Here is a 25671-nt window from a genome sequence, read left to right on the forward strand (position 1 = left end):
AAGAAGCAGGAGGAGAAGGAGGAGGAGGAACAGGAAGAAGAGGAGGAGGAAGAAAAAAGATTTATTTTTATTTTTTTTTCTTTTCTTTTTTTGGAGCTGGGGACCGAACCCAGGGCCTTGTGCTCTACCACTGAGCTAAATCCCCAACCCGATTTATTTTTATTTTATGCGTGTACATGTTTTGCCTGTATATGTATGTCTAATGGCCAAATAGGTCAGAGGAAGGTATTGGGACCCTAGGGACTAGAGTTACAGATGGTTGTGAGTCACTATATGGGTACTGGAGATTAAACCAAGTATTCTTAACCTCTGAGCCATCTCTCCAGCCTGTAAGTAGCCTTTTAAAATATTTTTATTAACAAGACTAAAACCAAGCAGGAACACTGGGTTTTCCTGATGACATCAGATAAGATCATTCAGGCCCTCATCACCTGCCAGGCCTACATAGTTCATACTCCTAATGTTCCAGCCAGCATCCTGGACCCTGGCTTTCCGATCCTGAGGTTTCTTGCTAGAGCGAGGGCCAGGAGAAAAAGAAGGCACAGTGTAGATCCTAGAGCAAGTGATAGTGGGGGACTAGGAGTTCGAAAGTGTAGAGCACATGCTTGGTAGGCTAGGAGGCGCTCAGCATTGGAATGTCCACACTAGACTCCCCTTTGGAATATGCTCGGTTTAGTCACAGACACGTTCTTTAGAATTCTATGCTCTTCTAAAGTTATAGCAATCTCAAGTAAACAGTTATCTCGTTTAGCTGCCATGGTCCATCGGGCAGCTAATGTTCCACTAGAGAGTTCTCCAGTTGGAACTTTTCAGCAGCCTCCAAGCTCAACTGGCATCCCCGTGAAGTACTTTGTTTGTGGCAGGTTGGGAGGAAAGGACCAGGAGGTCTTCAAGAGCTTCAGCCAGGGGCTAATGGTGACAGGAGGACATGTGTGAGCTCAACAACCATGCCGGACACTCAAGTCTACAGTGGCCTGTCCCAAAGTCCCCTTGCCAATGGGTATCTGCACAGAGGCTCAAACTGCACCACTGAGGAGTGTGATGGTGCAGTCTCTGGGTCACATCCACATCGCCAGTTTTTTGTATTGTCCAGTGGGCATTAGTTTTGTGCCATCAGGGTTCACCTCTTAGAGCTGGTTCATTGGTTCATCAATGGCATGTTGGGGTTGGTTTTGAGAAAGCTAAGCTGATGTCATGACAGACTTCAAATTGGCAGTTAAGGAGACTGGGCCTAAAAAGTGGGCAAGTCCAGGCAAGTCCATTACTAATAGAAAACCCCCAGGCTCCAGCATTGATGCCCAGGTAATGGAATGCCCCAGCCACCTGGCCTGAAGCAAGGACAATGGTCAGCAGCAGTTTCCAGACTTCCCCAGCTACTTCCTCGGCAACAGTTTCCAGACCTCACAACTCAATAAAGTAATGTCCACAGAGATGGACCCAACAGATTAACACAGAGGTCATCTACCCCAGAATTCCCTAAGGTGCTTTAAATCAGACCTGCAAGCTCACTTGGGTGTCCTTCTATTCTGGTAATGGGAGACCCTAGCATGCTGGACTTCTGCAGAACAAAACACTCTTTGTGTTTACATACTATTTGAGTCTGGGGTACCATCCTTTAGCGAATCATGGACACTTAGAGTTTACTAGCATATCAGAGCCTACCAGGGCTTGGCTCATATCCCAGCTGCCAACCTTGTGATTGGCTCCTCTCTTGTAGGCATTACATCATTTCAAGTCAGACAAAAATGGTTTTCACTTATATATTCCTAACAGACATATCCCATGGCAGACAAAGATAGGAGGGTGCATGATTAGTAATAAAGATGGTGAACTTCCAAGATGGCCGACTTTGTCCTCACCCTCCTCACCTGGCTGCTTAAAACAAAGGTCCTGTGGGTTCTTCCTCTTGCTAGCAGGCCTCCTGGATGGACTAGCTGAACAAGCTAGAGGCTGGATCAGAACAAACAGCTCTTCTCACCAAACCTCATACTCTAAACCTCTCCCCCAGCTCCTTATTAGTATCTAAATCTACCACTTCAGCCATGCATTCTCTTGGTCCTCCGCTCCTCTCTTGGTCTTCTGTTCTTATCTCTTGGTTCCCTCTCGCAGCACCCCCTCTCCCCCTGCCCACCCACCTCCTCTGGTTGTCTGGTTCAGTCTGGACTCTTCTAGACACCGCTGGCTGTGCTCTCCCTCATACCTACAATACAACCCTTCTCAACCACACTTAGGAGCAGCCATGGCCTCGTTTTCAGTCATTGCTCAGATTGAGCCTCTATTGTCTAAATGGGTAATCAAGCGAGCAGTCCATGACTACGTGACTGCAGCTGCCCGTCTATACTTTCCCTACCGGTGGATCTAAAGCCCTCCACTGTTTGGCCCTGAGCAAATGACTGGATTCTTTACTAACTTGTTTACTTTTCCAACCATGCCGACTCTCTTCTAGTTAGGTGAAGTGATGTGTATTTGGCCCCCATGGGAAGGACTTCAACAGAAACATCATTTTCTGCCCCATCCTCAGAAGCGTTTGCAGAGAGGATTCAAAGTCAGTGAACTTTATTTGAAAGTAGAAAGGCAGCCTCAGCCCCAGTACTCCAGGGAGGAGTGGAGGGAGAAGATTGACAGCTGGAGTCAGGCTTCCCTGCCTCCTCCCCACCACCACTGCTGAAAGAAAGGTATAGGAGGGTCAAGCACAAAGGCTCAGGACTTCAGCAATTTCAAGGCTGAGCAGGAGGACAAGTTCAAGGCCAGCCTGGACTACATGATGAGAGCCTGTCTCTAAACAGCCATTAATAATAATAATTAATTAAAAAAATATAGACACGGTCCATAGGTGTCACAGCTTGGACTAAAGCTCTTCTCTCTGAGCCGGGATCTCCTGTGAGCAGGACCCGTGGGTGCCCCCACAGAGTAGCGCCTCCAGAGTCTCGTGGCCTTGGCGGTAGGCTTCATAGATCTGGTCCTCTCCAAACTCTCCCAGGTAGTGGAAACACGTCATGGAGAGCCTAAGAGAGCAATAGGCACCGTGAACTCTAACCTGCCCATGGGGAAGTCGAGGAGCAAAGCAGGACTCCAGAGACTCCTTCCCCCGCATGCTATTACCTATTGGGCCAGGGACCCCCAGTAATCATCACGCTGATGCTGGGCTCTGGCCCCTTGCTAAGTCCCGGGCCCATGAGACGCTTCATCTGGTTCACTTCTTGGACTCCATAGCTGATGGTAATAGGCAGAGATGTAGGATCAGCGCAGACCAGCTCAGCGAGGGACTTGCTCCTATTCCAGGCTAAATATACTGAGCTCAGGCAGGGTTAAATCCAAGGCTCAAGATCTTAGTGATCTTTCTGTGGCCATCTGCTCTCCCAGATGTTCCCAACAGCAACCGTAGCCCAGATTTCAGCTCAGCCCGCCTCCTCCCTCAGGCCAGAACCTTCGTGGAATGAACACGTGGCACCCATCAATGGGAGGGTGGGGGTCTGTACCCGACAGCCCTTCCCCTGAAGGAAGGTGACAGGGACTGGATCAGCAACTCACGACTGCCAGTTCTGAGAGCAGGTCCGGTCCAGCACATCTGTGTACGTGGATTCACTCAGCTCCTGCGATCCACTGGAGTCTGGAGTGTGAGATTTAGCCTCTGCTTTCGCCAGATGTTGGCCCATCTGGAATGAGGAGGTGCTGAGAACCTGGTCTTTGGGACTGCTGGCCAATTAGGGGAAGGAAAGAAGGGCAGACGCCCAGCGTCTCTGGGGAGAATGAGGTGGCAGGGGAGCTGTTGAGCCGGAAGCACCTGCAAGGCAGGCTGCAGGGGCCCCTCTCTGGGCCCCACGGCTGGACTGGATCAGCTCAGGCAGGACCTACTCTCCCGGGGCTGGGGGAGAAAATGCTGAGTGAAAGACTGCCCCTCATTCAGAGCACACTTGCCCAGTAGCACATGCTATTTTTAAATCATGAGACCAAGGAAAGCCAATAATGATGATAATGATGATGATGATAAATAAATTAAGCAGTCTTTAATAACATGTGTACTCACTCGCCCTGCGAACATACGGAAACGTGGTCACACAGGCACGCTTGGGGTGAACAAGCATGGGTTCACATAGATACTTATGTATTCAACATGGGTAAAGTAAGGCACCTCAGGGACCTGGGGAGGGTGTTCAGATGAAAAAGGATACAGTCAGGGAGAAAGTATAAGAGGACTAATGATCCCCTGGGTGACAAGATAGACGGGGCCACCTCAGATTGTCTGTTCTTTGGTGACCAGGCAAAAGAGTAAACTGAAGCATGACAATTGAAGCGAAGGGGGCCGGTAATACCCTGAAAAGATCGCTGGTTAGGGCTGAGGGCTGGGGGTTAAAGGCTCAATGGTGAGGTCTAAGACAGATGGAGTGGCCTAAGCGAGGACTGCTAGGGGACAGGCAGAACTTACCTGGTAGGCCACAGCCCGGCAGGCATCGCAGCGCAGGTGAGTCGGCATATGGGATGCGTACTTCTCTTCATCATCCAGTGTAGGAGCTGTAGCTGAGAGGGAAACCCTATCCCCGAAGCTCCCCAGGATAGCCCTGCACCCGAACAGTAGCAACAGCGGCAGGGGTAGTCTCATGGCCTCTGAACTTACTTCGTGGCGCACAGGCTGAGGCCGGGGCACAGATGTGCATTCGAATTATCTGTGGTTTAGGCCAATGGGGAACCGACACCTCACTGACCCTCTTCCCTTCCCTGAGGCCCAGGAGATGCCACGCATGCAGGTTCCACAGCGGGACCCAGGCTGCTGATGACTCAGCTCCATTTCACCTGAAGATGCGAGGAGAGAGGCTGGGGCTGGGCAAGGAGACTCCGCGGCTGATGGAGAACACACTGTAACCTGAGCGAGTGGCAAGAACTGTACCGAACATCCTGTGGGGCAAGGTGGCTGATGACAGTCATCTTATTCTACTGCAGAGGATGTGAAAGCTCAGAGAGAAGCCGTGGTCCCCAATGCCCACAGGAGGAATGGCTGTGATTGCTAGCTTAGGGCTCTAACTGTAGTGAGACAGAGTTATTGAGTCTGGGAGACCGCAGTGTATGAGGCCATCCGAGGTCTTTTTCTCCAATCCTAGAGTGCCCTTTACCTAGGCCAGAGCCAGACTTGAGGGCTTTGTGGAGGGTGCTTAAGAGACAACAAGCCAGGCTGGAGAGATGGCTCAGCGGTTAAGAGCACTGTCTGCTCTTCCAGAGGTCCTGAGTTCAATTCCCAGCAACCACATGGTGGCTCATAACCATGTGTAATGTGATCTGATGCCCTCTTCTGGTGTGTCTGAGGACAGCTACAGTGTACTTATATATAAAATAAATAAATACATCTTTTAAAAAAAAAAAGAGGGGGGCTGGAGAGATGGCTCAGTGGTTAAGAGCACTGACTGCTCTTCCAAAGATCCTGAGTTCAAATCCCAGCAACCACATGGTGGCTCACAACCATCTGTACTGGGATCTGATGCCCTCTTCTGGTGTGTCTGAGGACAGCTACAATGTACTTACATAATAAATGTTTAAAAAAAAAAAAAAAAAGAGGGGTTGGGGATTTAGCTCAGCGGTAGAGTGCTTGCCTAGCAAAAGCCCTGGGTTCGGTCCCCAGCTCCGAAAAAAGGAAAAGGAAAAAAAAAAAAAAAAGAGGCAGCAAACTGAAGAAAGCTCAGTGGTTAAGAACAATTGCTTGTTTTGCTAAGGACCTTGTTTCAGTACCCATCACTCACAAACGGTTCACAACCATCTGTAACTCCAGTTCCAGGGGATTCAATGCCATTTTCTGACCTTCATGGGCTTCAAGCATACATGAAGCACACATACACACATATGAGATAAACAGTCATAAAATAAAAATAAATATATTTTAAGTGTTATTTATTTGACTTTTTGAGATAGCCCTGGCTGTCCTTGAACTCAAAGAGATCCACCTGCCTCTGCCTCTCAAGTCCTGGGATCAAAGGTGTGTACCATCATGCCAGGAAAAAGTGGTTTTTTATTTTGTTTTTAAAAGGTGGAAGCGGGAAATTAGGACCATACACTTGGTTGTCATTTCAGTCACCATGGCTCTCCATGGTTAGCCATTTATTACACACCAGGGCGAGATGATACACTCTAGGGCTGGCCCTGGTCCCTCCATGTCATTGGGACCAGTATCTCAGGAGAGATGTTGAGGTTATTTTGACGGTGTATTTTAGCCACTTTCCAGTCCAGGGCAAGGTTGACAGAAACTCCTAGAGAGGGATCTTAGCTACACAGGCTCAGAACCAGAAAGCTGCCGAATGTCTGTCTACCCAGCATTGCTTCTAGTGGGAACGATCCTTTCTCAAACACCTCCTGTCAAACACCGCTCCAGCAAGGCTCAAAAACAACACAGAGACCACCTTCTACTTCACAGAGATTGTCCTCTGGCTCTCAGTTTACCCCAGGCTCAGAGCGGCTAGAGCACAGGTTTGGGGTCTTTCCTGTGCTGGGAGTAGCCGGAAGGGCCAGTCCCTGTGTAGTTACTGTTGCCTCTGCTCCTGGAGGAACATGAAGAGTGAAACCAGCTAAAGGGCCAGGGCCCCTTGACCTACTCATCTAGGAACACCCTTCCTCTTGCCAGCTCTAACTCACCCAAACAGCCTGACCTTCTTCCCTCTTGTCCTCCTGGTAATTCAATTTACTTGGTGTCTATTGAGGTGGGGATGGCTTCAGGATAAACTAGCTCAGCTCCCAGGGTCTGTAGAAGACAGGGAGGAGCTAGGTTCCCTGCTGTGGGCTGTTAGCTGTAGCCATCTCTTGGTTTGTTGTTTTTGAGACAGAATTTCTCTGTCCTGGAACTCGCTCTGTAGGCTGGTCCTGAACTCACAGAGATCCACCTGTCTCTGCTTCCCGAGTGCTGGGATCAAAGGTCTACACCAACACCACCTGGCTGTCACATCATTTCATGAAGCTCCCCCATTTTTTTTTTTTTTTTGGTTCTTTTTTTTTCGGAGCTGGGGACCGAACCCAGGGCCTTGCGCTTCCTAGGTAAGCGCTCTACCACTGAGCTAAATCCCCAGCCCCTTGAGATTTTTTAATTCATCACTTGTCCCTAGTCACCCCCAAGCCACAGAAAACCGTAAGAAGAGTAATCTTCCTCCCCTTCCTCATTTCCTAGACCCTCCTGCAGGCCTTTCTGTCAAGGAGCTGCTTGTCCCATTGACTGTCTTTCCAGGGACTACAGCCATTTCACCCAGTTCTCTCACCTCCAATCCACATCCACATCTCCTTATGCAGCATCCATACTTCATCTCCAACTACTGTCCCCATAGCTCCCATTCACTGCCCCAGGCTGCCCAGGGGCCACACTAGGTTCTCCCTTGTAGGACTAATCCAGATTTGATGGCTGTGGCCCATCCCATCTCAGCAGCACCTACTCTCCTGCTCCACTCAACTGGCCCAGTGTTAGGGAAATACAAACAGTTCACCAAGGCAGCCCCGTCCTGCTGCTCCCACACCTGCTATTCTGGGAAACCCCAACACCTCTTAGACTGGCTTCTCACTTTGACAGACTTGCTTGCCTACGTAAACACATACACAAACACAGCACACCCTGGGAAGGTTTGGGGAAGGGATACATATTTTTGTTGGGGGGCCGAGGGGGGATAGGCAGGCAGTCACTTGCTAATGATGCTCCAGCACTGTCAGCCCAGGTAGCAGATACATTCTCTTAAGGCCACTTCTGGTCTGGTGACCGGCTGGAACTGGCCAAAGAATTGACGGGAGAAAAAAATTAAGAGTCTGGGATCCGGAACTTCCAAAGCCTTCCAGGGAACCCAACTCCACGGGGATAAAGGCTGGGGTTTTACAAAGGAAACACAGAACCCTTGCTGGACTGGATGGGACCAGAACTGGGGGGTGGGCCACAGAAGGCCAGCGGCGGCGGTGCCGGACTAGGGGTCCCGCTCAAGGGCATGTAGTACATCCCCTCCAGGGATCCAGCCTCAGGAGCCCAAGGTAGCTGGAGACCACCAAGGGCTGGCAGATTGTGAGACAGCGGCGACAGTGACGGGCCAGAGATAGGCCCATAGACGGGCGGGTAGAGGCCGGGCCCTAAGGCCAGCGGGGCATAGGGTTGGCGTGGCGGCCGGGAGGGAGAGGGCGACGGTGGCAGCAGAACTTCCACGTACTGCCCGCTCTCGGGATCGAAGAGCAGCCTCAGCCTCGGCTGCCTCGGCGCCTCCACAAAGTAGTACCGGCCGCTCTCCGGGTCTACGAGGACCTTCCCCGCGGGCACGGCTCCCGGAGGCCTGCGCATCCCCAGGGAGGATGCAGGATGGAGCCGGTCGGTGGGAGGCGCGGAGGCCGCTCGCGGGAAGGGTGCAGCGGTCCTGGCTGCCGTCGCCGGAGGATCCGGAAGGAGGGGCGCCTGGACCGCAGTTGCAGGAGACACAAGCGGTGTCTCTAATTCGGGTGCTGCCCTAAGGCTGGAGTTGGGACCCGCCTGCGGGGACCCGGGGCGAGGTGGTCTGGTCCCTGTGGACTCTAAAGGGGAACGCTGGGTTGAGGTGCGAGCGCCTCCTAAAGGGCTGGTCGGACCCTCGCGGTCTGGGACCAGACTCTGGGCCTCAGCATCCGGGTTTTCTCCTCCAGGACCCGGTCTTTGGACACTCGGAGTTTTCTCTCGCCGCTGGCCGAAGGCTAGAGCGCCAGGCAAGCGGATCTCACTGCGAGCGAAAGGCTTCGCGGTGCTGTTCTCTGCCCTCCGCCTCGGGACCCCGCTGGACTGGGAGGCATCCTTAGGGGTTGCAGGGAGTGAAGGCTCTGGTGTCTCGTAGGGATGAGGAACCACAGGCAGAAAGTCCTTGAGAAAAATGGATGTGTAATGAGCCGGGGCGGGCGACTCAAGTGCCGGGAGCTTTTGCGTTTTGGATACGTCACCCTCCTCCCCGCAGGTGTCCGCAGGGGGCGCGGGAAGCCCGGAGCCTGGGGTCCCTGCAGGGAAGCTTGGCGCGTAGGTAGTCTTGACCATCTTGCGCACGTCTCGCGGTCGCGGAATGGTCACGCGCGGACGTCCGGAAGTCGCTTCTCCCGAGCCCAAGGTTTCTGGGCACACATCGTCATCCAGGATGCTTGTCAGATGACTTCGGGGCTGTTCCGTTGTATCTACATCTGGAGAGGGCTGACCGTCTCTGAAGGCAATATTCGCATTTTCCAGTGAGAGCAGACACTGCGCCTCTGGGAGCTCTGGAGTCCCGGGTGCTGACGGTGTAGGCGACTCCAGCTTCTGAGTTAAACCATTCAAAGCTTCCTGACGCAATGCCGTCGATGAAGCCTGGGCAATCGGACTCCAAGTCTCTCCGGGCGATGGGCTACGCGTTTCAATAGGATGAGGTGACTCCCGTGGGAGCAGGGCTGGCAGGGACGGGTCCCTACTCAGTCCTGCTGCATCTCCGCCTCTCGAGTTCGGAACCTTCCACAGGAGAGGAGCTTCGGGACATGGGTTCCCAACCCTAGCGACACCCTGAGTCCATTGGGAAAGTGGTGGCGGGGAAGGGGTCCTTCTGCTGACGACTTCCTCGACGGAGGCATTCCGATCCTCCCAGGCAGAGGATGCGCCAGGGAAAGCCGGGCTACTCGTTCTCCAAACAATCTTATGAGGTTGTGGGAGGTTCTGGGGAGACGGGCAGCGAGGACCCCGCACGGCCCCGTTTGGAGCCTGCAGCGGAGGAGATGGGCTTCTCGGTCTCACAACCCTACTGGGAACCACCCGGGAACCTCTGGAAGGAGGACTCCGTGCCCTCGGCACGGTTCGATCGGGAGTCTCACGGGGGAACTGGGTCTTGGGTTCCTGTTTGTGAGCCTGGTGAATTTTCTCCTCTGACTGCAGAAAGATGCTGGAACTAACTGGACCCAGAGGCTCGGTCCCGGGTGGCGGCTTGTCCCGCCGAATCGCTCGCTCTCGGAGGCTAGGCCAAGGCCGTGGGGCTTTGGCCGAGGCAGAATGATCGTGTGCGCGGGGTGGCCGGGACTTGGCCTCTTCCAGGACCACATGAGTGCTGGCTGCCGTTTCCTGAGAGTTCGTCGTGGATTCTCGCTTGCCCGTAGACTTCAAAGTGACGTTGCTGGGGGCTGGGACCGCAGAGCCTAGTTTTCTGGCCAGCGCCGTCTGCACGATGCCCGCGGCGGCCTGCAAGCGGCTCAGAGACTCGTCCAGGGAGCCGGTGCGCAGGAGCAGTCGGGGACGCGGCGCGCGACTGTCCTGCGAGGGACTCCGAGGCCGCGGACGCAACTCGATCTGACGTTTCGGTACCGTGCGGGGTCTAACGGGCGCGGTGCGCTCCTCCAGGGCCACCTCCACACATTCGTACTGGCCTGAGACGGCAGGACTCGGCTCGCGGGGCGGCAGCTCCAGGTAGGTGGCCCAGCGAGAGCCCCCGTCGGGGACTTGCGGCTGCGACGACACAGAGACCGGAGACGCTGGCCCAGGCAGCAGGGGACTGCTGAAGGTAGGCGCCACGAGCTGTTGCTCCTCCAGATCCTCCGCGTCGGAGCGGCTGAACAGAGGCCCCGCGCCGAAGATGACTTCCATCTCCCCCGACGGCAGCATGCGCAGCTGGGGCTGGGGCGGCGGCGGGCCGGAGCCCGGGCCTCGCGGGAAACCCGAGCCGGAGCAGTGCTGCTGGCGGCTATTCTGGGCGCTGACGGACAGGACAGGCTGCGCGCCCGCCCCCCGCCCAGGAGCCACCCAGAGCCAAGTCCCCTGGCCTTCTGTGTCCGGCCCAACGTCCGGGGGCTCCGGAGAACCCGGAGCTGTGTGGTAGGAGCCGGACGAACCGGACGAGTCCTGACGCCCCGCAGAGGCAGGCAGCCGCCTTGAGAGCCCAGGAAGGGCTAGCGGGGCGAGCGCAGTCAGCATGGTGGGCAGGACACCTAGCACTACACCCTCTCAGTGCCTCCGCTGGTGGCTCCTGCACTGTCCCCGCCCTGCCTGGATGCCGTGGGGTCAAAGCGTCTTAAAGCGCCAGCGTCAGTGCCTGAGCTAGCGGCGTTGGCGGCAGAGAGACCTAAGCTGTGGGCCCTACCGGGTGAAGCCCCCATGCCGAACTTTCTCTAACACAGATGCAGTGTGGGTGTGGGGCTCCAGACTCCGGCTGACAGGCATATGAGAAGGCAGGCCTAACTTTACTAAGGAGGCAGCAGCTAGGTCCAATTTTATCACAGAAAATTCTGGCCTTGGCCTTGCAAGGGGCTTACCCGAGATGAGGTTCAGGGTGTGAGATCTTGAAATTCCGTATCCTCAGTCCCCAATTCTTTTAGTCCCCATCTCACAAAGAAACTCTCCTCCATGCCTTCCTTATGCTTGACTTCCAGCACCACCACCCCCACACACACACCAACCTTTGTTAGGGTTAAGGACTATCAGAGGGCTCTCTGAACTCAGGTAGGAGCTGACTAGACTCTAATAGCTTTAAGGCCCATAGGGAAAAAAGAGCTGGAGGGTCGTCCCTAGCTTGCTTTCACGAGCAGCTTAGCACCCAGAACAAACCTGGGAGACAGAGCAATCTTTGTAGGGTTCCCTTTAAAGCCCTAGGCCCACAAAGCCCTTATTCCAGTCCCCCCAAACCTTCATTCCTTCCCTCACAGAGCAGTCACCAGCTGTCTTTGTCTTATGACAATAGGACAGGACTGTCCTTAACCTCTAGCTTGACCGTCCCGCTGTGACTCAGGCCCCAGCTGGCTCTGATACACCAGCCCCTCCTTTGTCACCAGCCTCACAGTGACAGCACAGGCTGAACTTAAAAATCTTAGTCTTGTGGATCTTGTGCTCCTCACGATTACCTAGACACACACTCAGTGATGACTTCTGCACAGAGTTGGCCTTTCATCCTCTCAAATCTGCCTGAGCAACTTGAGCAGGCTGCCCTTTCCCTGTTTCTCTGCTTTAAAGTTTTCTCCCTTTCCTTGTTTGAAGGTTTTTGTTCAACAGTGTAAGCTGCTGCAGATGTGATCTGTATGGATGGATAATAAGCACAGATTTTCACTACCTGATGGCTTCTGATTTCTCAGCTTCCCTGTGGTCTTGGAATCCAGCCTTTGAATTCTCTAGTCAGGGCTAACATGAGCACACACACACACACACACACACACACACACACACACACACACACACACACACCAGCACAAGTGTGAGTGCATAAGCACAAGCACAGAAACACACTCCTATACTCCATTCTGCCCTGGCCCTATAGCTAGCCCCAGAGGATCACATTCAAGTCCAGGTAGGGTGTGATTGGGCTAACTGGGGCTGAGTATGTAGAAAAAAAAACACCAAAAGCAAGTAGCAGTGCCTACTGGCCCACAGTTCCCGAAAGACTCACAAAGACCCAGTTCCTAATCACTCCCATTGGCTCTACCCCACCCCAAACGAGGGCAATGGCAGGGGCTAAGGATTTGAACGGTGTTCCCTCCTAAGCTCACGAGAGGCAGCTGCAGTGGTGGTGCTCCCTAGACCTCCCATGAAGCCCTTGGTGCCTTGGAGGCAGACAGGCAGAGCATGCACTCTTAGAGGGATGTGGGACCCACAGGGATGGAAGGGAAGGGTTGGTCTCCCCAGGACAGAGAAGGGTTGGGTATCACAGCTAGGGAACAGCAAAGTAACCAGCAGTTTATTTCTCCCTGGAACACTGACGGCTACGGGCCCGACGTGTTCCTGAGGTTTTCTTATGCTTCTGGTCCAGCACCTGGGCCATGTAGGTCTCCTGCTGCTTCTGGATCCGGAAGTCAGACATGTGATTCCTGCAACGGAGCCAGCTGGTGGTAGGCTGGACAGCCCTGGGTAGGGGCCACAAGTCAGGCTCCCCACTTCCATCAACAACCCCCAGCCTGGCCCAGCCCCTCACCTGAAACTCTGTCTCTGCTGGCTGATAACTTGCTGCAACTCTTTAATCTCATTCTCTTTGCCATTAAGTATGTCTTCCTGCTTTATAATGTGGGATTCAATTTCTGTGGGGGAGAGAGGCAGGGAGGTGGGGTGGTTCCCACTCTCAGGCTTCTGAGTCGAGGTCTTCCTTTGTGTGGTTCTTCACACTTTACTCTCCCTGCCCAGGAGTTCTTCTTGGACAGCTGCCTGGACCTTAGTATGAATTTGTTTTTCCGAATTGGAGACTGCACCCAAGGCCTCACACGGGACAGGTAAGAGCTCTGCCACTGAGCTCAGAGGTAACTCCTGTCTCTGCCTCCCAAATGCTAGGATCAAAGGAGTGCTACCATGCTGCCACCACCCCAACCCCATACCCAGCCCTCTTTTTTTTTTTAATTTTAATTTTATTTTTTTGTGAGGCAGGGTCTCTATTATAATAGTTCTGGCTGTTCTGGAACTTTCCATGTAGACCAGGCTAGTCTCAACTGCAAGAAATTCACCTGCCTCAGCCTCCTCCAAACTATACCACCACACCCATCTCAACTTTCTACTTGGTTTTAAAGCAGAGGCTTATTAAGTTGACCAGGCTAGCCTTAAACTCACTCTGTAATCCTAGGAGGCCTTAAACTTTTGGTCCTGCTACCTCAGCTTCCTGAGTAGTCAGGCTTACGGGTATTCATCACAGGACCCTGCCATATCTGCAAATTTGTGAGATCTCATGAGTTAGGGACAATGTTGTCAGTAACTTCACCACTGTATTATGAACCTCACCCAGGTGAGGATGGGTAAAAATCCTTGGTGAGAAGTTGCAGCCCCTCCAAGTACTTCCTTTTCCCATCCGGGCCCCCTTTTCCCTTGTGCACTGTCTAAAGTGTCTCATCCATCCATTGTTGGCCTTTCTATGACTAGGACATAGGTCCACAGGGACTGTTCTGCTCGTCACTGTAACCTGAAGACCTAAAACGGAGCCTGAATCATAGATCTGTGTGCTGTAGAGGGAACAAGATGTTGCTAAGGGCTCTGGGCTTCGAAATACCAACCTTGGCCATCTCAGTTACACCAGACCTATCAAGGGCAGACTGATGCCCAGCCTTGAGCTGTACAGGGGCCTCCGGTGAGAGATGAGGTCCTTGACTACTCCAGACATGGGTTTAACTTCTCAAAAGGAGGAGTCAGGACTCAGGAACTAGAGGCTGGACAGATGGCTCGGCAGCTAAGAGCACTGACTGCTCTTCCAGAAGACCCTGAATTGGTTCCCAGTACCCTATGGTAGTTCGTAAACATGTTAAGTCTAGTTCCTGGGGATCTGGCACCCCTTCTGACCTCCCTAGGCTCTAGGCACACACACGGTGTACATACATCTATGCAGGCAAAACAGTCACATAAACCCTAAAAACAAAACTCAAACTAGGGCTGGAGAAATGGCTCAGTGGTTAAGAGCAGCTCTTAAGAGTTAAGAGTGGTTAAGAGTGCTCTTCCAGAGGTCCTGAGCTCAATTCCCAGCAACCACATGGTGGCTCACAACCATCTGTAAAGGGGTCTGATGCCCTCTTCTGGTGTGTCTGAACAGCTACAGTGTACTCACATTAAATAATTCTAAAAAAAAAAAAAACTCAAACTAAACTGAGGGTGGCAGCACATGCTACTAATCCCAGCACTTGGAAGGCAGAGGTAAGAGTATGGGAAGTCCACGGTCATCTTACGAAGTTCAGGGACGTTCTAGGCTACCTGAGACTCCCATTTCAACACAATGAATGAATGAATGAATGAATGAATAAATAAATATATGCTGAGGAGTTGAAGGCTGGTGGTGTGGTTCATTGCTACAACACTTGCCTAGGCATGTGTGAGGCTCTTGAGTTTGATTTCCTGCACCAAAGAAAGGAGAGAGGAAAATAACAAAAGATCAAAGAGGAAATGACGAGAGGAGGACGGCTGCACTGGAGGAAGGCTCGTGTTGATGAGGCAGTGTTAGCAAGCTGGGCTGGCTGCTTTTTCAGACCAGGTTTCTCATATCTCAACAGTCCCTATTCCACAGCAGCATGGAGCAGACCCAGTGAGACAGTGATGGAAAAGCCTCCCTCCTAACCAAGCACACATTAGGGACAACAATTTTTGTGTATTAAGTCAAAATCCAATGTGGCTATAAGGACCCAAGAGCATTTATATAACTGTCCTTCATGGAGCCCTGGAAAATTTGATCACACAGGGAGGGGGAAAAAGCCCTTCTGATAAAAGGACGGCTGCACAGGACTGGGAAGACAGTTCCCTGGTCGAGTGCATGCCTATGCTTAGCTGGCAAAGCCCTGGGTTCCATTCCTAGCACCAATAAAAAAAGAAAAATAAAGGAAGGGAAATGTTAGGTGTGGTGGCACATGGTGTAATCCCAGCACTCAGGAGGTGAAGGCAGGAGAAGCCGTTCAAAGTCATTCCTTATCGAGTTTGAGGGCAGCCTGGAATGCCTCAGAACCCATCTTGAAAAAGGGGTAGGGGACTGGGGAGTGAACACAGTGGTTAAGAGTACCACTGCTCTTCTAGAGGACCTGGGCTCCATTCCCAACATGATAGATTACAACTTCCTGTAATTCTGTGTACCTGCAGACAATACACCCATACATACATATAAGATAGACAAACCTAAAAAAGCAGTGATTAAAGTTAAATATAAAAAAAATTGGGGGTGGGGTGGGGTGAGAATGGAAAAGGGCTTGTTCTGTGAATCACTTGCCTTGAAAGCATGAGGTTCTGGAGTGGGGTCCCCAGAACCCATGTGAGACGCTGGGGTGTGGCGATATGCGCTTATTATCCTAGTGCTGGAGAGGCTGAGGCAGGAGGATGCCTGGGACTCTCTTGGCCAGCCAGTGTAGCCAAACTGGTGAGCTTCAGGCCAGTGAGAGCCTGCCTTACAGGAAGTGGGTATCATTGCTCAGGATAACATTAGAGGTTGTCTTCCAGCTTCTATATGCACATGCACACACGCGCGCACACACACACACACACACACACACACACACACACACACATACAATTTAAATGGGATGGGGGCTACGGAGGTGGTTGGTTGGTAAAATGCTTGATCAACAAACACGAAGACTGCAATGTAGATACCCAGCACCCACATATGAAGCCCTTGTAATCCTAATGCTGGGGAAATCAAGACACTGGGTCCTTGGGGCTGGCTGGCTAGTCAGTCTAGTCAAAACTGGCAAGTTCCAGGTTCATGTGAGATCTTGTCACAAGAAATAAGGTAATGGACTGGTGAGATGGCTCAGCAGGTAAAACTGCTTGCTGCTGACCCAGAGGACCAGGTTTAAGTTTAATCTCCAGGACCCACACAGTAGATGGAGAAAGTGAAGGCTGAATTTTCCTTTCACCTTCACACACACACACACACACACACACACACACACTACAAAACCACTGCTTAAAAAAAATGTCAGGTAGTTGAAGACATGGCTTAGTGTTTAAAAGCACTTGTTGCTTTTGCAGAGGACTCTGGGTCAAGTCCTATCACCTATATGGCAGCTCATAACTGTCTGCAAATCCAGTACCAGGGTTATCAGATGCCTTCTTGTGGGATCTGTGGGCAGCAATCATGCATGGGGTGCAGATATATACACACATGCAGGTATAACACTCACACACATAAAACAATGTGGAGAGTGCTTGAGGACTGCCCCTAACTCTGACCTCTGGACCTTGCATGCACAGACATACAAGGGAGGGAAGAAGGGAGGGAAGGAGGGAGGGAGGGAAAGAGGTAACTACAACACAAGCTTGGTCATGCAGAAGTGTTGGTGCATTTAGCAGTTCAGGTGAAATCTGGCCCTAGAAGTACAAAGTAGAAAGAAGGAGACATTGGTGAAGGCTGGAGACAGGAAAGAGCCCACTGCATGATGGTACTGGGTCACAGAGCCTGGTTCTCAAGGTCATCTCCATAATTTGAATTAATTGCATCTAAAATTCTTCTGGCAAAAAGAACTAGAAATCTGTGACTAACTGGGCATAGTGACACAGACTTATTAACTCCAGTATTTAGAGGATCTCTGTGAGTTCAAGGACAACATGCTCTATATACAGAGCTCTAGGATAGCCAAGACTACACCACACAGAGAAAACCTGTGTCAAAATGGGGGGGGGGGAATAACTGTAAGTATATATATGAAATTGGATTGAGCTGGGTGGGGGTAGCACATGCCTTATTTTCAGCACTCAGGAGGCCAAGGCAGACAGACCTCTGTTGAGTTTGAGGCCAGCCTGGTCTACAGAGCAAGTTCTTGGACAGGCAGGGCTATGCAGAGAAAGCCTGTCTCAAAACAAACAAACAAAACAAAAAACAAACAAAAAATAGCAACAAAACTAAACTAAAAACTAAAACACAAAGGGCCAGGCAGAAGTATTGATTAAAGCACGGTGGTTCATACCAGCACCCTGGCTTAGATGAGGACTGTGGCCCCACTGGAACACTCTATGGGGGAGGCATCCAGACCCTGACCCTGTAACACCTGCAGAGCCCTAGGGCCTGGGCTGATTTGGGTAGAAGGAGATTCTCTAAGGTAAGGTGTCTCTGGCTATACCGACTCTCTCGGTTCCCCACATAGGGGAAGTGCAAAGGCAGGTAGGACCCGGGGTGGAGGGACAGTGGGTATGAGACAGTGACTACTGGTCAGGCTTCAGGAAGCCTTGCTCAAACACCCATGATGCCTGTCAGCCTGCTTGCCTGCTCTGAGAGACCAGCCTGTTGGCACTTCTCAGGGAGTGCTCACCAGGAGTGACAGAAGGCTGTGGGTGGGTGAAAGCTGCCCAGGGCCCCCGTGGGAGCCTCACGAGGAGGGATCTTAACTCTCTTGGGCTCAGATTGGTTTTTGGTCCCTTTAAGATCTGCTACAGTAAGCGAACAGATGTCATGCATAGAATCTGTAGCTACCTCTAGGTGAGTCCCAAGACTTTAGCATTCTCTGAACATGAAAGCTGACCCTGAATGTTAGGACATTATGTAGTTGTGCCCTCAACTCAAGTGTTCCACACACAGAACCAGAAGGGGCCGAAGGCATGCACACAGCAGAGTGGAAATCTGGTGGCCCAGACAGATTTTACTCATTGAATATAATACTTTTAAACCGCCTGAACTAGTTGTCTACACTGACAATTCAGAAGTTTCCATTAAAGTTGACTTCTAAATTCCTTTTGTTGTTGTTTTTTTTTCTTTTTCTTTTTTTTTTCCAGAGCTGGGGACCGAACCCAGGGCCTTGCGCCTGCTACCACTGAGCTAAATCCCCAACCCCTTGTTGTTTTTGAGACAAGGTCTTATACAGCTCACAATGGCCTCAAACTCCCAATCCTCCTGCCTGTACCTCCTGAATGCTGGAATTAAAAGCATGTGTCACAACTCTGGCTTCTAGATTCTTTTTTTAAAGATCTGGCAATCTTAGGTTCTATTCCCAGGGGAGGGGCACGACTCTGGTAACCCGGTCTCCAGTCCTGTGGAGTCCCTTGATCCCGAGTCTTAAGATACCCAGCAGTTGCATCTGCTCTCCGGCTCTTTTTAAGCAAAGTTATAAATAGAGTACACTGTTTCTAACACTTATCAAAAATGGGAAAAAACAAAAGGTGGACTAAGAAGGTTGTATGTTTCAAGAAAAATGGGAGCGAGCCCGTTCCTTTATGGCTGTGAAGAATACCGCACACTGTTCGCGTCCATCACTTCCGTGGCCTGCCTGGTCCCTGAAGGCACTTTCGAAGGTGTGACCCGCCTGGACTTGCCTGTATCCTCAGCCGGGGGCAGAAGTTGGGGTACAGCCCTGCTTTTGGCACCATCATTGGGCTGTTGGAAAAGAGCCCGTGTATGTTAACTTGGGGGGCAGCACGGGCCTCCCGCCTACCATTGCACTTGGTGATGAGCTGGTCCTTCTTGCTAGACTCCTGCAGGACTCTGCTCTTGACACTGGAGAGCCTGAGTGGGCAAGTTAAAATGGAAGGGTGGGTGGGCAGAAGGCAGATGAGCCCCCAAGCTCTGAATGCCTTCCTCAGGCCCACTCACTCACGCTTTCTCAAAGGCCATTTTCTCCTTCTCCAGCTGCTTAGACAGCACCTCCACCTCGCCAAGGGCAAACTGCAACTTCTCTTCTTCCTTGGCCAGGAGGGCTTTGGTTTTGGCGTGAGCAGCTTTTTCATCCTGCAAGGGAGACAGATGGTGGCTCTCTTTATCCCAAGCCATGTTGGGTCTCTCAGGATCCCTTAACTAAACCCCGCTTTTCAGAGGTGTGTGCTGAAGTCAGGGTGCAGGAAGGTTTGGCCTCACTAGGAGGGCTACAAGACTCAAGGGTTCAGCCCAGCCACAGGGATCTCGGGAAGTGGGAAGAGATTAGGAGTGTAGAGAGTCCACTCACCACCAGCTTCTTCTCTACTTCCTGGAACTCTTCTTTACTGACAAAATTTTCATCTTGGAGAACCATCTGCAACAGAGCCTGGCTCAGGAAGGGCCTGGGGCTAGGAGAGCAGGGGGATGCCCTCCAAGGACCAGGACAAAGGATGGGTAATGTAACCATGTCCAAGGCACCCAGGTCTCAACAGGCCTTAGGACAGGAGGATTAAGTCTCACGGATTTACAGAGACCTGGCTCTAGGTGCTGCCTATAAGGATCAACTAGCCTCATGGAGAGTGTTCAAGGCAGCACTGCACACTCTATGTCCTAGCAACAGTATACAGGCTGTGGTACACAGAGGGCCCAGCTTTAGTAAGGATCGGGATTGCTCTCAGAGAAAATGACAGGAATCCTGAGATCTAACTGCTAAATAGGATGTGTAGAGAAAAAGTGTTCCAGATGGTAGGAGTAAGCTGCCAAGAGGAAGATCTGGGGAGCCTTTGGGGATTGAAGATAACTCAGCACCCATGGCAGCGTACGCTTCGTTGAAATAGAGTATGCCTCTCATAATGCCCCTCGTATCTAACTACTCAGAGGGGAAGATGCTGTCTAAAAATCATTAGCGTGAAAAACAGATGTTAAGCCAGTGTTTTGGGGTTTTTGTTTTTGTTTGTATGTGTGTGTGTGTTTTTTTGTTTTTAGATAGAGACACATCTCAACATTGTCACCAAAAGAGAAACAACAACAAACCCCATGAGCTCCAAGATGGTCATTACCGAGGTAACTTTTGACGCCAGTGGGCGGCACCCACTGAGGTTGGAAACCAAAGGGCACAGAAAAGTTTGGAGGCCCTTAAATCAGCACCGTGAAAGGCCAATTTGTATCAGCACTGCCTTTGATACTGGAGAGGAGTGCGGCTTAAGGAATGATCTGGTTTCTGTGCGCAGGTTGCCTTAGGGAGTCGGTGAGGTCCGCTAAACGTGGAGACCCTGAAGTTCACTGAGTATCTACCAGTCCCTTCAGCAACCAGGCAGAATGGGGAATATTGGTAAAGTTTAGAAAAGCACCCAAGCTCTTCTGGCTTCCATCCCTGATAGCTAAGTGAACCCTGCCTCCGGAAGGACGCCCTTCCCAATGTATACTAGCTACGCCCCCTACATTCACAGAGGGCCTGGACCCGCCCCCACCGGGGAGGCGTCCAGCGCGATCTTTCACCGAGCTCTGCCTGCATACCACATTCCTCAGCTGGTGGATCAATTCCTCCTGAGATTCAATGACGTCCCGCAGTTGATCGAAGGCGAGACACACAGATCCAGAGCCCCCCTGCGACCACCCAAGGGGCGTCGCCATCTTTTGCCCCCGCCAGCTCGTTGGAAATGGCCTCTAGCTGCGTGCCTCACCGGTCGCCGACCAATGAGAATGCGACGCCACAGAGCACCCTGGCAACTAGGGCGGGGACTTCCTCTGTTCGCAAGGCCGAGGCCCGGCTCTTTGAAAGCCCCTTCAGTCCGGGGCCTTTGGCTCAGTGAGTAGAGCCAGGCTGGATTTCATCACCCAACAATGCAACAAATGACCCGGTGTGTGATAGCTTAAGCTGGTAATTTAAGCGTTCAGAAGGCTGGAGGATTGTGAATTCAAGGCCAACCTGGTCTACATATAAAAGCCCTGTCTCAAAACAAGAAAACCCACAAAAATACAGAAGAAAAGTTCTTGCTTAGCATACACAGAATCTTGGTTTCCAACCAGACCCCAACATTTCGGAGGCAGAGGCAGGAAAGAAACTCAAAGTCATTTTTGCATACTCAGCAAGTTTAAGGCTAGTAAGGACTCGAGACCTTGTCTCCAAAACAAACAAAACCAAAGAATAAAAACCAAACCTTTGTAAAATAAGCCAGGCATAGTGGCTAGTACCTCTAATCACAGCTCTCTGTGAGTTCCAGGACAGCCAGAAGTACATAGTGGAACCCCTATAAATGTGTCCTTTTTTGTAAACTTAAAAGATTCTTGTAAGCTTCAGGGGATCTACTTAGGTCCACCTTGCACAGACGAAATGGACTCCAGATAAGAGTACTGTCAACCACTTGTTTTGCTCCCCCACCTGCCACATTCCTGAGGGTGGGATCTAGTCCCCTTTCCCTAGTTCAGGGACATCCACCCCCTCGAAGTACCAAAATCTCAAATTTTCAAATGTACGGCCTAGAAGGACAATTCTCCATGAACCCCTTAACTTTATCTCTTGCCCCAAACACTGATTTTCTATATTTATATAGAAATATAACACTATATTTCTTCCAGCATCCTGCCAGGTGCCGGCGTTTATTAAGCACCTGTGTCCAGGACAGCGCTGAAGCAGCTGCCCACAGGTGCTCAGGTCCAGCCTCACACGCTGCTTCACAATCCCTCCCCCCAAAGTCCTGCAGAGGTTGGACACAGCCTGCTCTTCGCAGACCTGGCCACCAGTCTAGCTTTTGGATGCCCCAGTAAGGAAGCCTCAGTGTCAGCAGGGAGTGCCATAGACAATTATGTTGCCCTTTATTCATTTATTATCAACAAAAGGCTGGGATGTTGGGTTTCAGACCTGGGACTCGTAGCTGGGGTACATGTTTAACCAAAGTGGATCTGGCCTCCATGTTCTCCCAGCATCCCTCAGCCCCTACCTGCTACAGAGCATGGCTCGCATATCCCGCCCTCTATGCTGGGCTTTCCCTCACTCAATGGCTCTTCACTATATAACCCAGACATTTGCCCCCACCCCACCACATATCTCTCTTCTCTCTGTGCATGTGTGCTTTCTCTTTTTCTCCTCTGTCTTCCTCTGCATGGCAACTTCACTGACCCTTTCCTCTGTGGTGTGTGACCAGTGAATTCACCCCCAACAAACCTGCCTTTGTAATTTTTTCGGCTTGGATTGGCTCATTTCGTCGGCCAAGATAACTTATCACCTATGGGAGTCAGAAGTAGGGCCTCATATTCTCAGGAACTGAAGTTATGGATAACTGTGAACCACTTTGTGGGTGCTGGGAACTGAATCTGGGGCTTCTGCAAGAGCAGGTCCTCTTAAGTGATGAACTATCTCTTCAGCCCTGTGCCTAAGGACTTAATTGTGTTTTAATTTTTAATTGTGTGTTGTGTGGGTGTGTGCATTATGTGTGCAGGTCTCACGGAGGCTGGATCCCCTGGAGCTGGCTTCTGCTCAGAGGGAAGGATATCCTGGGGCCAGGAACCACACAGCTCCGAGGTGGAACAGTGTCCCAAGAGAAGGGTATCTTGAGACACAGGAGCTCAGGAGCCTCACAACTGAGATGGCCTCCTCAGGAGAGGCAGCAGCCCTCAGGGGAGGGTAGCCCCGCTGGGCTTAGCCCCCCTCCTTTTGTTTCCTTTCTTCTCAGCTTTGTCTGAAGCTGAGTGTCACTTCAGGCAGTAAATTTCATAACGGAGATTTATTGAAGGGAAGAATCCAGAGATGGCTGTCCTCTTCTTCTGGGAGTGGACAGCAGGGAACTGGACAAAGGAAAGGGCTTATTTAGGATTTCTGAGGGGGCAGAGTTTCTCAGGGCAGAGATTTCCAGAGTGAGGATTGGTGAGATTTTAAGTCCTGAGCTTGGGGGACTCAAAGATTGGTGGTTTTCTTTGGGAAGCTCAGGGATTGGTGGGTTTTCCTGTTCAGGGATTGGTGGCTTTTTCTTTTTCTTTTTTTTTTTTTTTTTGGAGCTGGGGACCAAATCCAGGGCCTTGCACTTGCTAGGCAAGCGCTCTATCACTGAGCCAAATACCCAACCCCCATTGGTGACTTTTTTTCACCCTTTTCCCTGCATCATTTCCAAGAGTTAGGGTGGGAAGTCTTCCCAGTTGCAGCTGGCTTTTTTTTTTTTTCCGGAGCTGGGGACCGAACCCAGGGCCTTGCACTTGCTAGGCAAGCGCTCTACCACTGAGCTAAATCCCCAACCCCTTGCAGCTGGCTTCTGCTGAGGTGCCATCTCTGTAGGGCTGCTGCTGCTGCTGCTGCTGCTTGTGTGTGTGTGTGTGTGTGTGTGTGTGTGTGTGTGTGTGTGTGTATTTGGGAGTGGAGGGGTTGGGTAGAGAGGAAGTGCTATCACTGTGAGCAGCTCCTCTGGGACAGTTCCTGCAGTGGTGTTTCACAAAAGTTGTAGGCTGAGGCAGGAAAGGGACTGCCACCATGGACAGCTTCTGCAGCTCCTCTGACAGTTGTAGACTGAGGAGATGCCACCATTTTAACAGGTGCCACCATTTTGGACAGTTCCATTGGGACATTTTACTGAGGTGGCTGTAGGCTGGTGGGAAGGAGGTGTCTGCTGTTGCTTTGACAGCATTTTTGGGGCAGCAGCGACTCAGGGACCGCAGCTGGAGTTAGAGTTAAGCCACTGGGAATTGAACTCTGGTCCTCTGGAAGGGCAATGCATTCTCGTAGCCTCTGAACCATCTTTTCAACTTCCTGCCTAAGATTATTAAAATATTAAAGTTTTTTTAAACTTCAGTTATAATTTTCATTTTAGGAAAGTGATCTACTTCTGTGCTACACCCTCAGTCCACATTTTCAATGGCTACATGTAACCAGTGGTTACTGCAGTGGGTGGTTACCTAAGGGGTCCTGGAATTTAAGGCCGCAACATAGGGCTTCTTGTATAGACCTTGTCTAGTAAATGAAGATGGTCACCTGAGTCACTCAGACAAAGCTGTAGGGCAGTGACCCTTAGCATTCCTCTGTGACCTGTAGTCTGTTCCATCCCTCAGATCTTTCATGAGATGTTACTACATGTCCTTGCCACTCAGTAGTCACCCAATCCGTCTAAATAGGCTTCCTCACATGTACTTGGGACAACACCCTGAAGGGCAGGAGGCTCTAGTAACCAGTCCCTGGTGATAGGGGGAGGTCACATGGAAAGAACCTTGGATCCAACATGGACATGAAGACTATCAAGGGTGACCACCTTTGGGGTTGGGGATTTAGCTCAGCGGTAGAGCGCTTGCCTAGCAAGCGCAAGGCCCTGGGTTCGGTCCCCAGCTCCGAAAAAAAGAAAAGAAAAAGAAAAAGGGTGACCACTCTTGATAGACACCATCAAAGAGTCTCTGTCAGGAGGCATTCTGGGCTTCTGAGCTCAGTGAAACTCACTGTGGTATGACACCTTAGTTTTGAGCTTGAACGAGGATGCATGCATTAATCACTTGTCCTGCTGCTGTGACAAAGTGCTTAACAAAAGCAGCTTGAGGAAGGAAGGAAGGAAGGAACGGAGGGAGGAAGGGAGGGAGGGAGGGAGGAAGGAAGGAAAGAGGAAGTAAAGAGGAAGGAAGGAAGAAGGGAGGGAGAAGGAAGGAAAGCAAGGAAGGAAGGAAAGAGGGAAAGAGGGAGGGTGGACTTATTCTGACCCACTTTGGAAGTACAGTCTATCATGGCAGGGAAAGCACAGCAGCAGGAGTTTGAAGCAAGCTGGTCGGTCACATTGCATCCAGTCAGTGTAAGTCATTACCTTTTTTTTTTTTTAAATTAACGTGATAAAAACAGTATGACTAAGGCTGTTTATAGCAAGAGGGTTTATCTGGGTGGTGGTGATGCATACCTTTAATTCCAGTAGATCTCTGTGAGTTTGAGGCCAGCCTGGTCTACATATCAAGTTCCAGGCATAGTGAGAGATCCTCTTTCATAATACAAAAACCCCAAGCCAATCAACCAAACTAAAAAGAAAAATCTATTTTCAGATGATTGATGATGATGTTTGTAACCTCAGCACAGCTTTGGCTGGCATACATGAAGCCAGAGTTCAAATTCCTAGCACTGGACACACATACACATACGTGCCACATTCTCACTCATACAAAAGGCCTCAGACACTGGCAGCTCCTCCTACGGTCACTCTATGTGATTTCTTTCATTCACCCACTAGGCTATGAGAAAGCTCAGGCAGCCCCTGTGGAGAAACTGGAACTGATAGTCCTCAGCCTGAGCTCCTGCTCCCAGCAACAATCTACCAGTTATCAGTGATTCTGAGACAGCCTGGTCTACAGAGTAAGTTCCACCACAGCTAAGGCTACACAGAGAAATCCTACCTCAAAGAAAAAAAAACAAAAATATCTTCAAAACAAAATGTTGGCTATTGTAGTAGCTTGAATATGCTTGGTCCAGGGGGTGGTACTATTAGGAGGTGTGGCCTTGCTGAAGGGAGTGTCACTGTGGCATGGTCTTTGACCCTCATGATAGTTGCCTGAAAGCCAGTCTTCTCCTGTTTGTCTTCAGATAAAATGTTGACCTCTCAGCTTTTCCTGGGCCACGCCTGCCTGGTGCTGCCGTGCTCCTGCCTTGATGATAATGGACTGAACATTTGAACCTGTAAGCCAACCCCAATTAAATGCTGTCCTTATAAGAGCTGCTTTGGTCATGGTGTCTTTTCACAGCAGTAAAACCCTA

The 25671-nt window shown here is 51.1% G+C and overlaps 3 protein-coding genes across 6 annotated transcripts; all 3 read right to left on the reverse strand.

Annotated features, from left to right (window-relative positions):
* Window positions 1-2539: 2539 nt before the first annotated feature.
* Window positions 2540-4991, reverse strand: Mzb1 (marginal zone B and B1 cell-specific protein). Of its 2 annotated transcripts, XM_087592463.1 has the most exons (5): window positions 4886-4991; window positions 4427-4791; window positions 3532-3656; window positions 3103-3213; window positions 2540-3005 (listed from the first exon to the last, which is right to left on the reverse strand). In XM_087592463.1, the coding sequence occupies exons 2-5, from the start codon at window positions 4598-4600 to the stop codon at window positions 2849-2851; spliced, it is 567 nt and encodes a 188-aa protein (XP_087448589.1). In that variant the 5' UTR covers window positions 4601-4791; window positions 4886-4991; the 3' UTR covers window positions 2540-2848. The 2 variants fall into 2 exon arrangements, with proteins under 2 accessions (XP_087448589.1, NP_001019411.1); NM_001024240.1 differs by lacking the exon at window positions 4886-4991 and having other exon boundaries at window positions 4427-4601.
* Window positions 4992-6048: 1057 nt separating this feature from the next.
* Prob1 (proline-rich basic protein 1) lies at window positions 6049-10904 on the reverse strand. The gene is given in 1 exon segment (NM_001400816.1): window positions 6049-10904. A coding segment is annotated over 1 exon segment (3054 nt). The 5' UTR covers window positions 10883-10904; the 3' UTR covers window positions 6049-7828.
* A 1702-nt stretch (window positions 10905-12606) lies between these two features.
* Window positions 12607-20628, reverse strand: Spata24 (spermatogenesis associated 24). 3 transcript variants are annotated; one of them, XM_087592464.1, is made up of 6 exons: window positions 20484-20628; window positions 19276-19341; window positions 18931-19061; window positions 18769-18839; window positions 12867-12969; window positions 12607-12762 (listed from the first exon to the last, which is right to left on the reverse strand). In XM_087592464.1, the coding sequence occupies exons 1-6, from the start codon at window positions 20598-20600 to the stop codon at window positions 12633-12635; spliced, it is 618 nt and encodes a 205-aa protein (XP_087448590.1). In that variant the 5' UTR covers window positions 20601-20628; the 3' UTR covers window positions 12607-12632. The 3 variants fall into 3 exon arrangements, with proteins under 3 accessions (XP_087448590.1, XP_087448591.1, NP_001020807.2); XM_087592465.1 differs by lacking the exons at window positions 12607-12762; window positions 12867-12969 and adding an exon at window positions 16331-16714; NM_001025636.2 differs by lacking the exons at window positions 12607-12762; window positions 12867-12969 and having other exon boundaries at window positions 18493-18839; window positions 20484-20606.
* Window positions 20629-25671: the final 5043 nt, after the last annotated feature.

This window comes from Rattus norvegicus, chromosome 18 (genome assembly GCF_021556685.1).
Source record: "Rattus norvegicus strain SHRSP/BbbUtx chromosome 18, alternate assembly SHRSP_T2T, whole genome shotgun sequence".
NCBI classification, from domain to species: domain Eukaryota; kingdom Metazoa; phylum Chordata; class Mammalia; order Rodentia; family Muridae; genus Rattus; species Rattus norvegicus.

Bases quoted from the DNA above. Each gene is read 5' to 3' on its own strand.
- Mzb1 (XM_087592463.1), bottom strand. From the start codon at position 4,600: ATGAGACTACCCCTGCCGCTGTTGCTACTGTTCGGGTGCAGGGCTATC. The intron at 3,657-4,426 runs GTAAGTTCTGCC...TCCTCATTCCAG, and splicing joins GCCGGGCTGTGGCCTACCAG to ATGGGCCAACATCTGGCGAA. The intron at 3,214-3,531 runs GTGAGTTGCTGA...TATTACCATCAG, and splicing joins TGCTCTCAGAACTGGCAGTC to CTATGGAGTCCAAGAAGTGA.
- Spata24 (XM_087592464.1), bottom strand. From the start codon at position 20,600: ATGGCGACGCCCCTTGGGTGGTCGCAGGGGGGCTCTGGATCTGTGTGT. The intron at 18,840-18,930 runs GTGAGTGAGTGG...TTGCCCACTCAG, and splicing joins AAAATGGCCTTTGAGAAAGC to GCTCTCCAGTGTCAAGAGCA. The intron at 12,763-12,866 runs GTGAGGGGCTGG...GCTCCGTTGCAG, and splicing joins CAGCAGAGACAGAGTTTCAG to GAATCACATGTCTGACTTCC.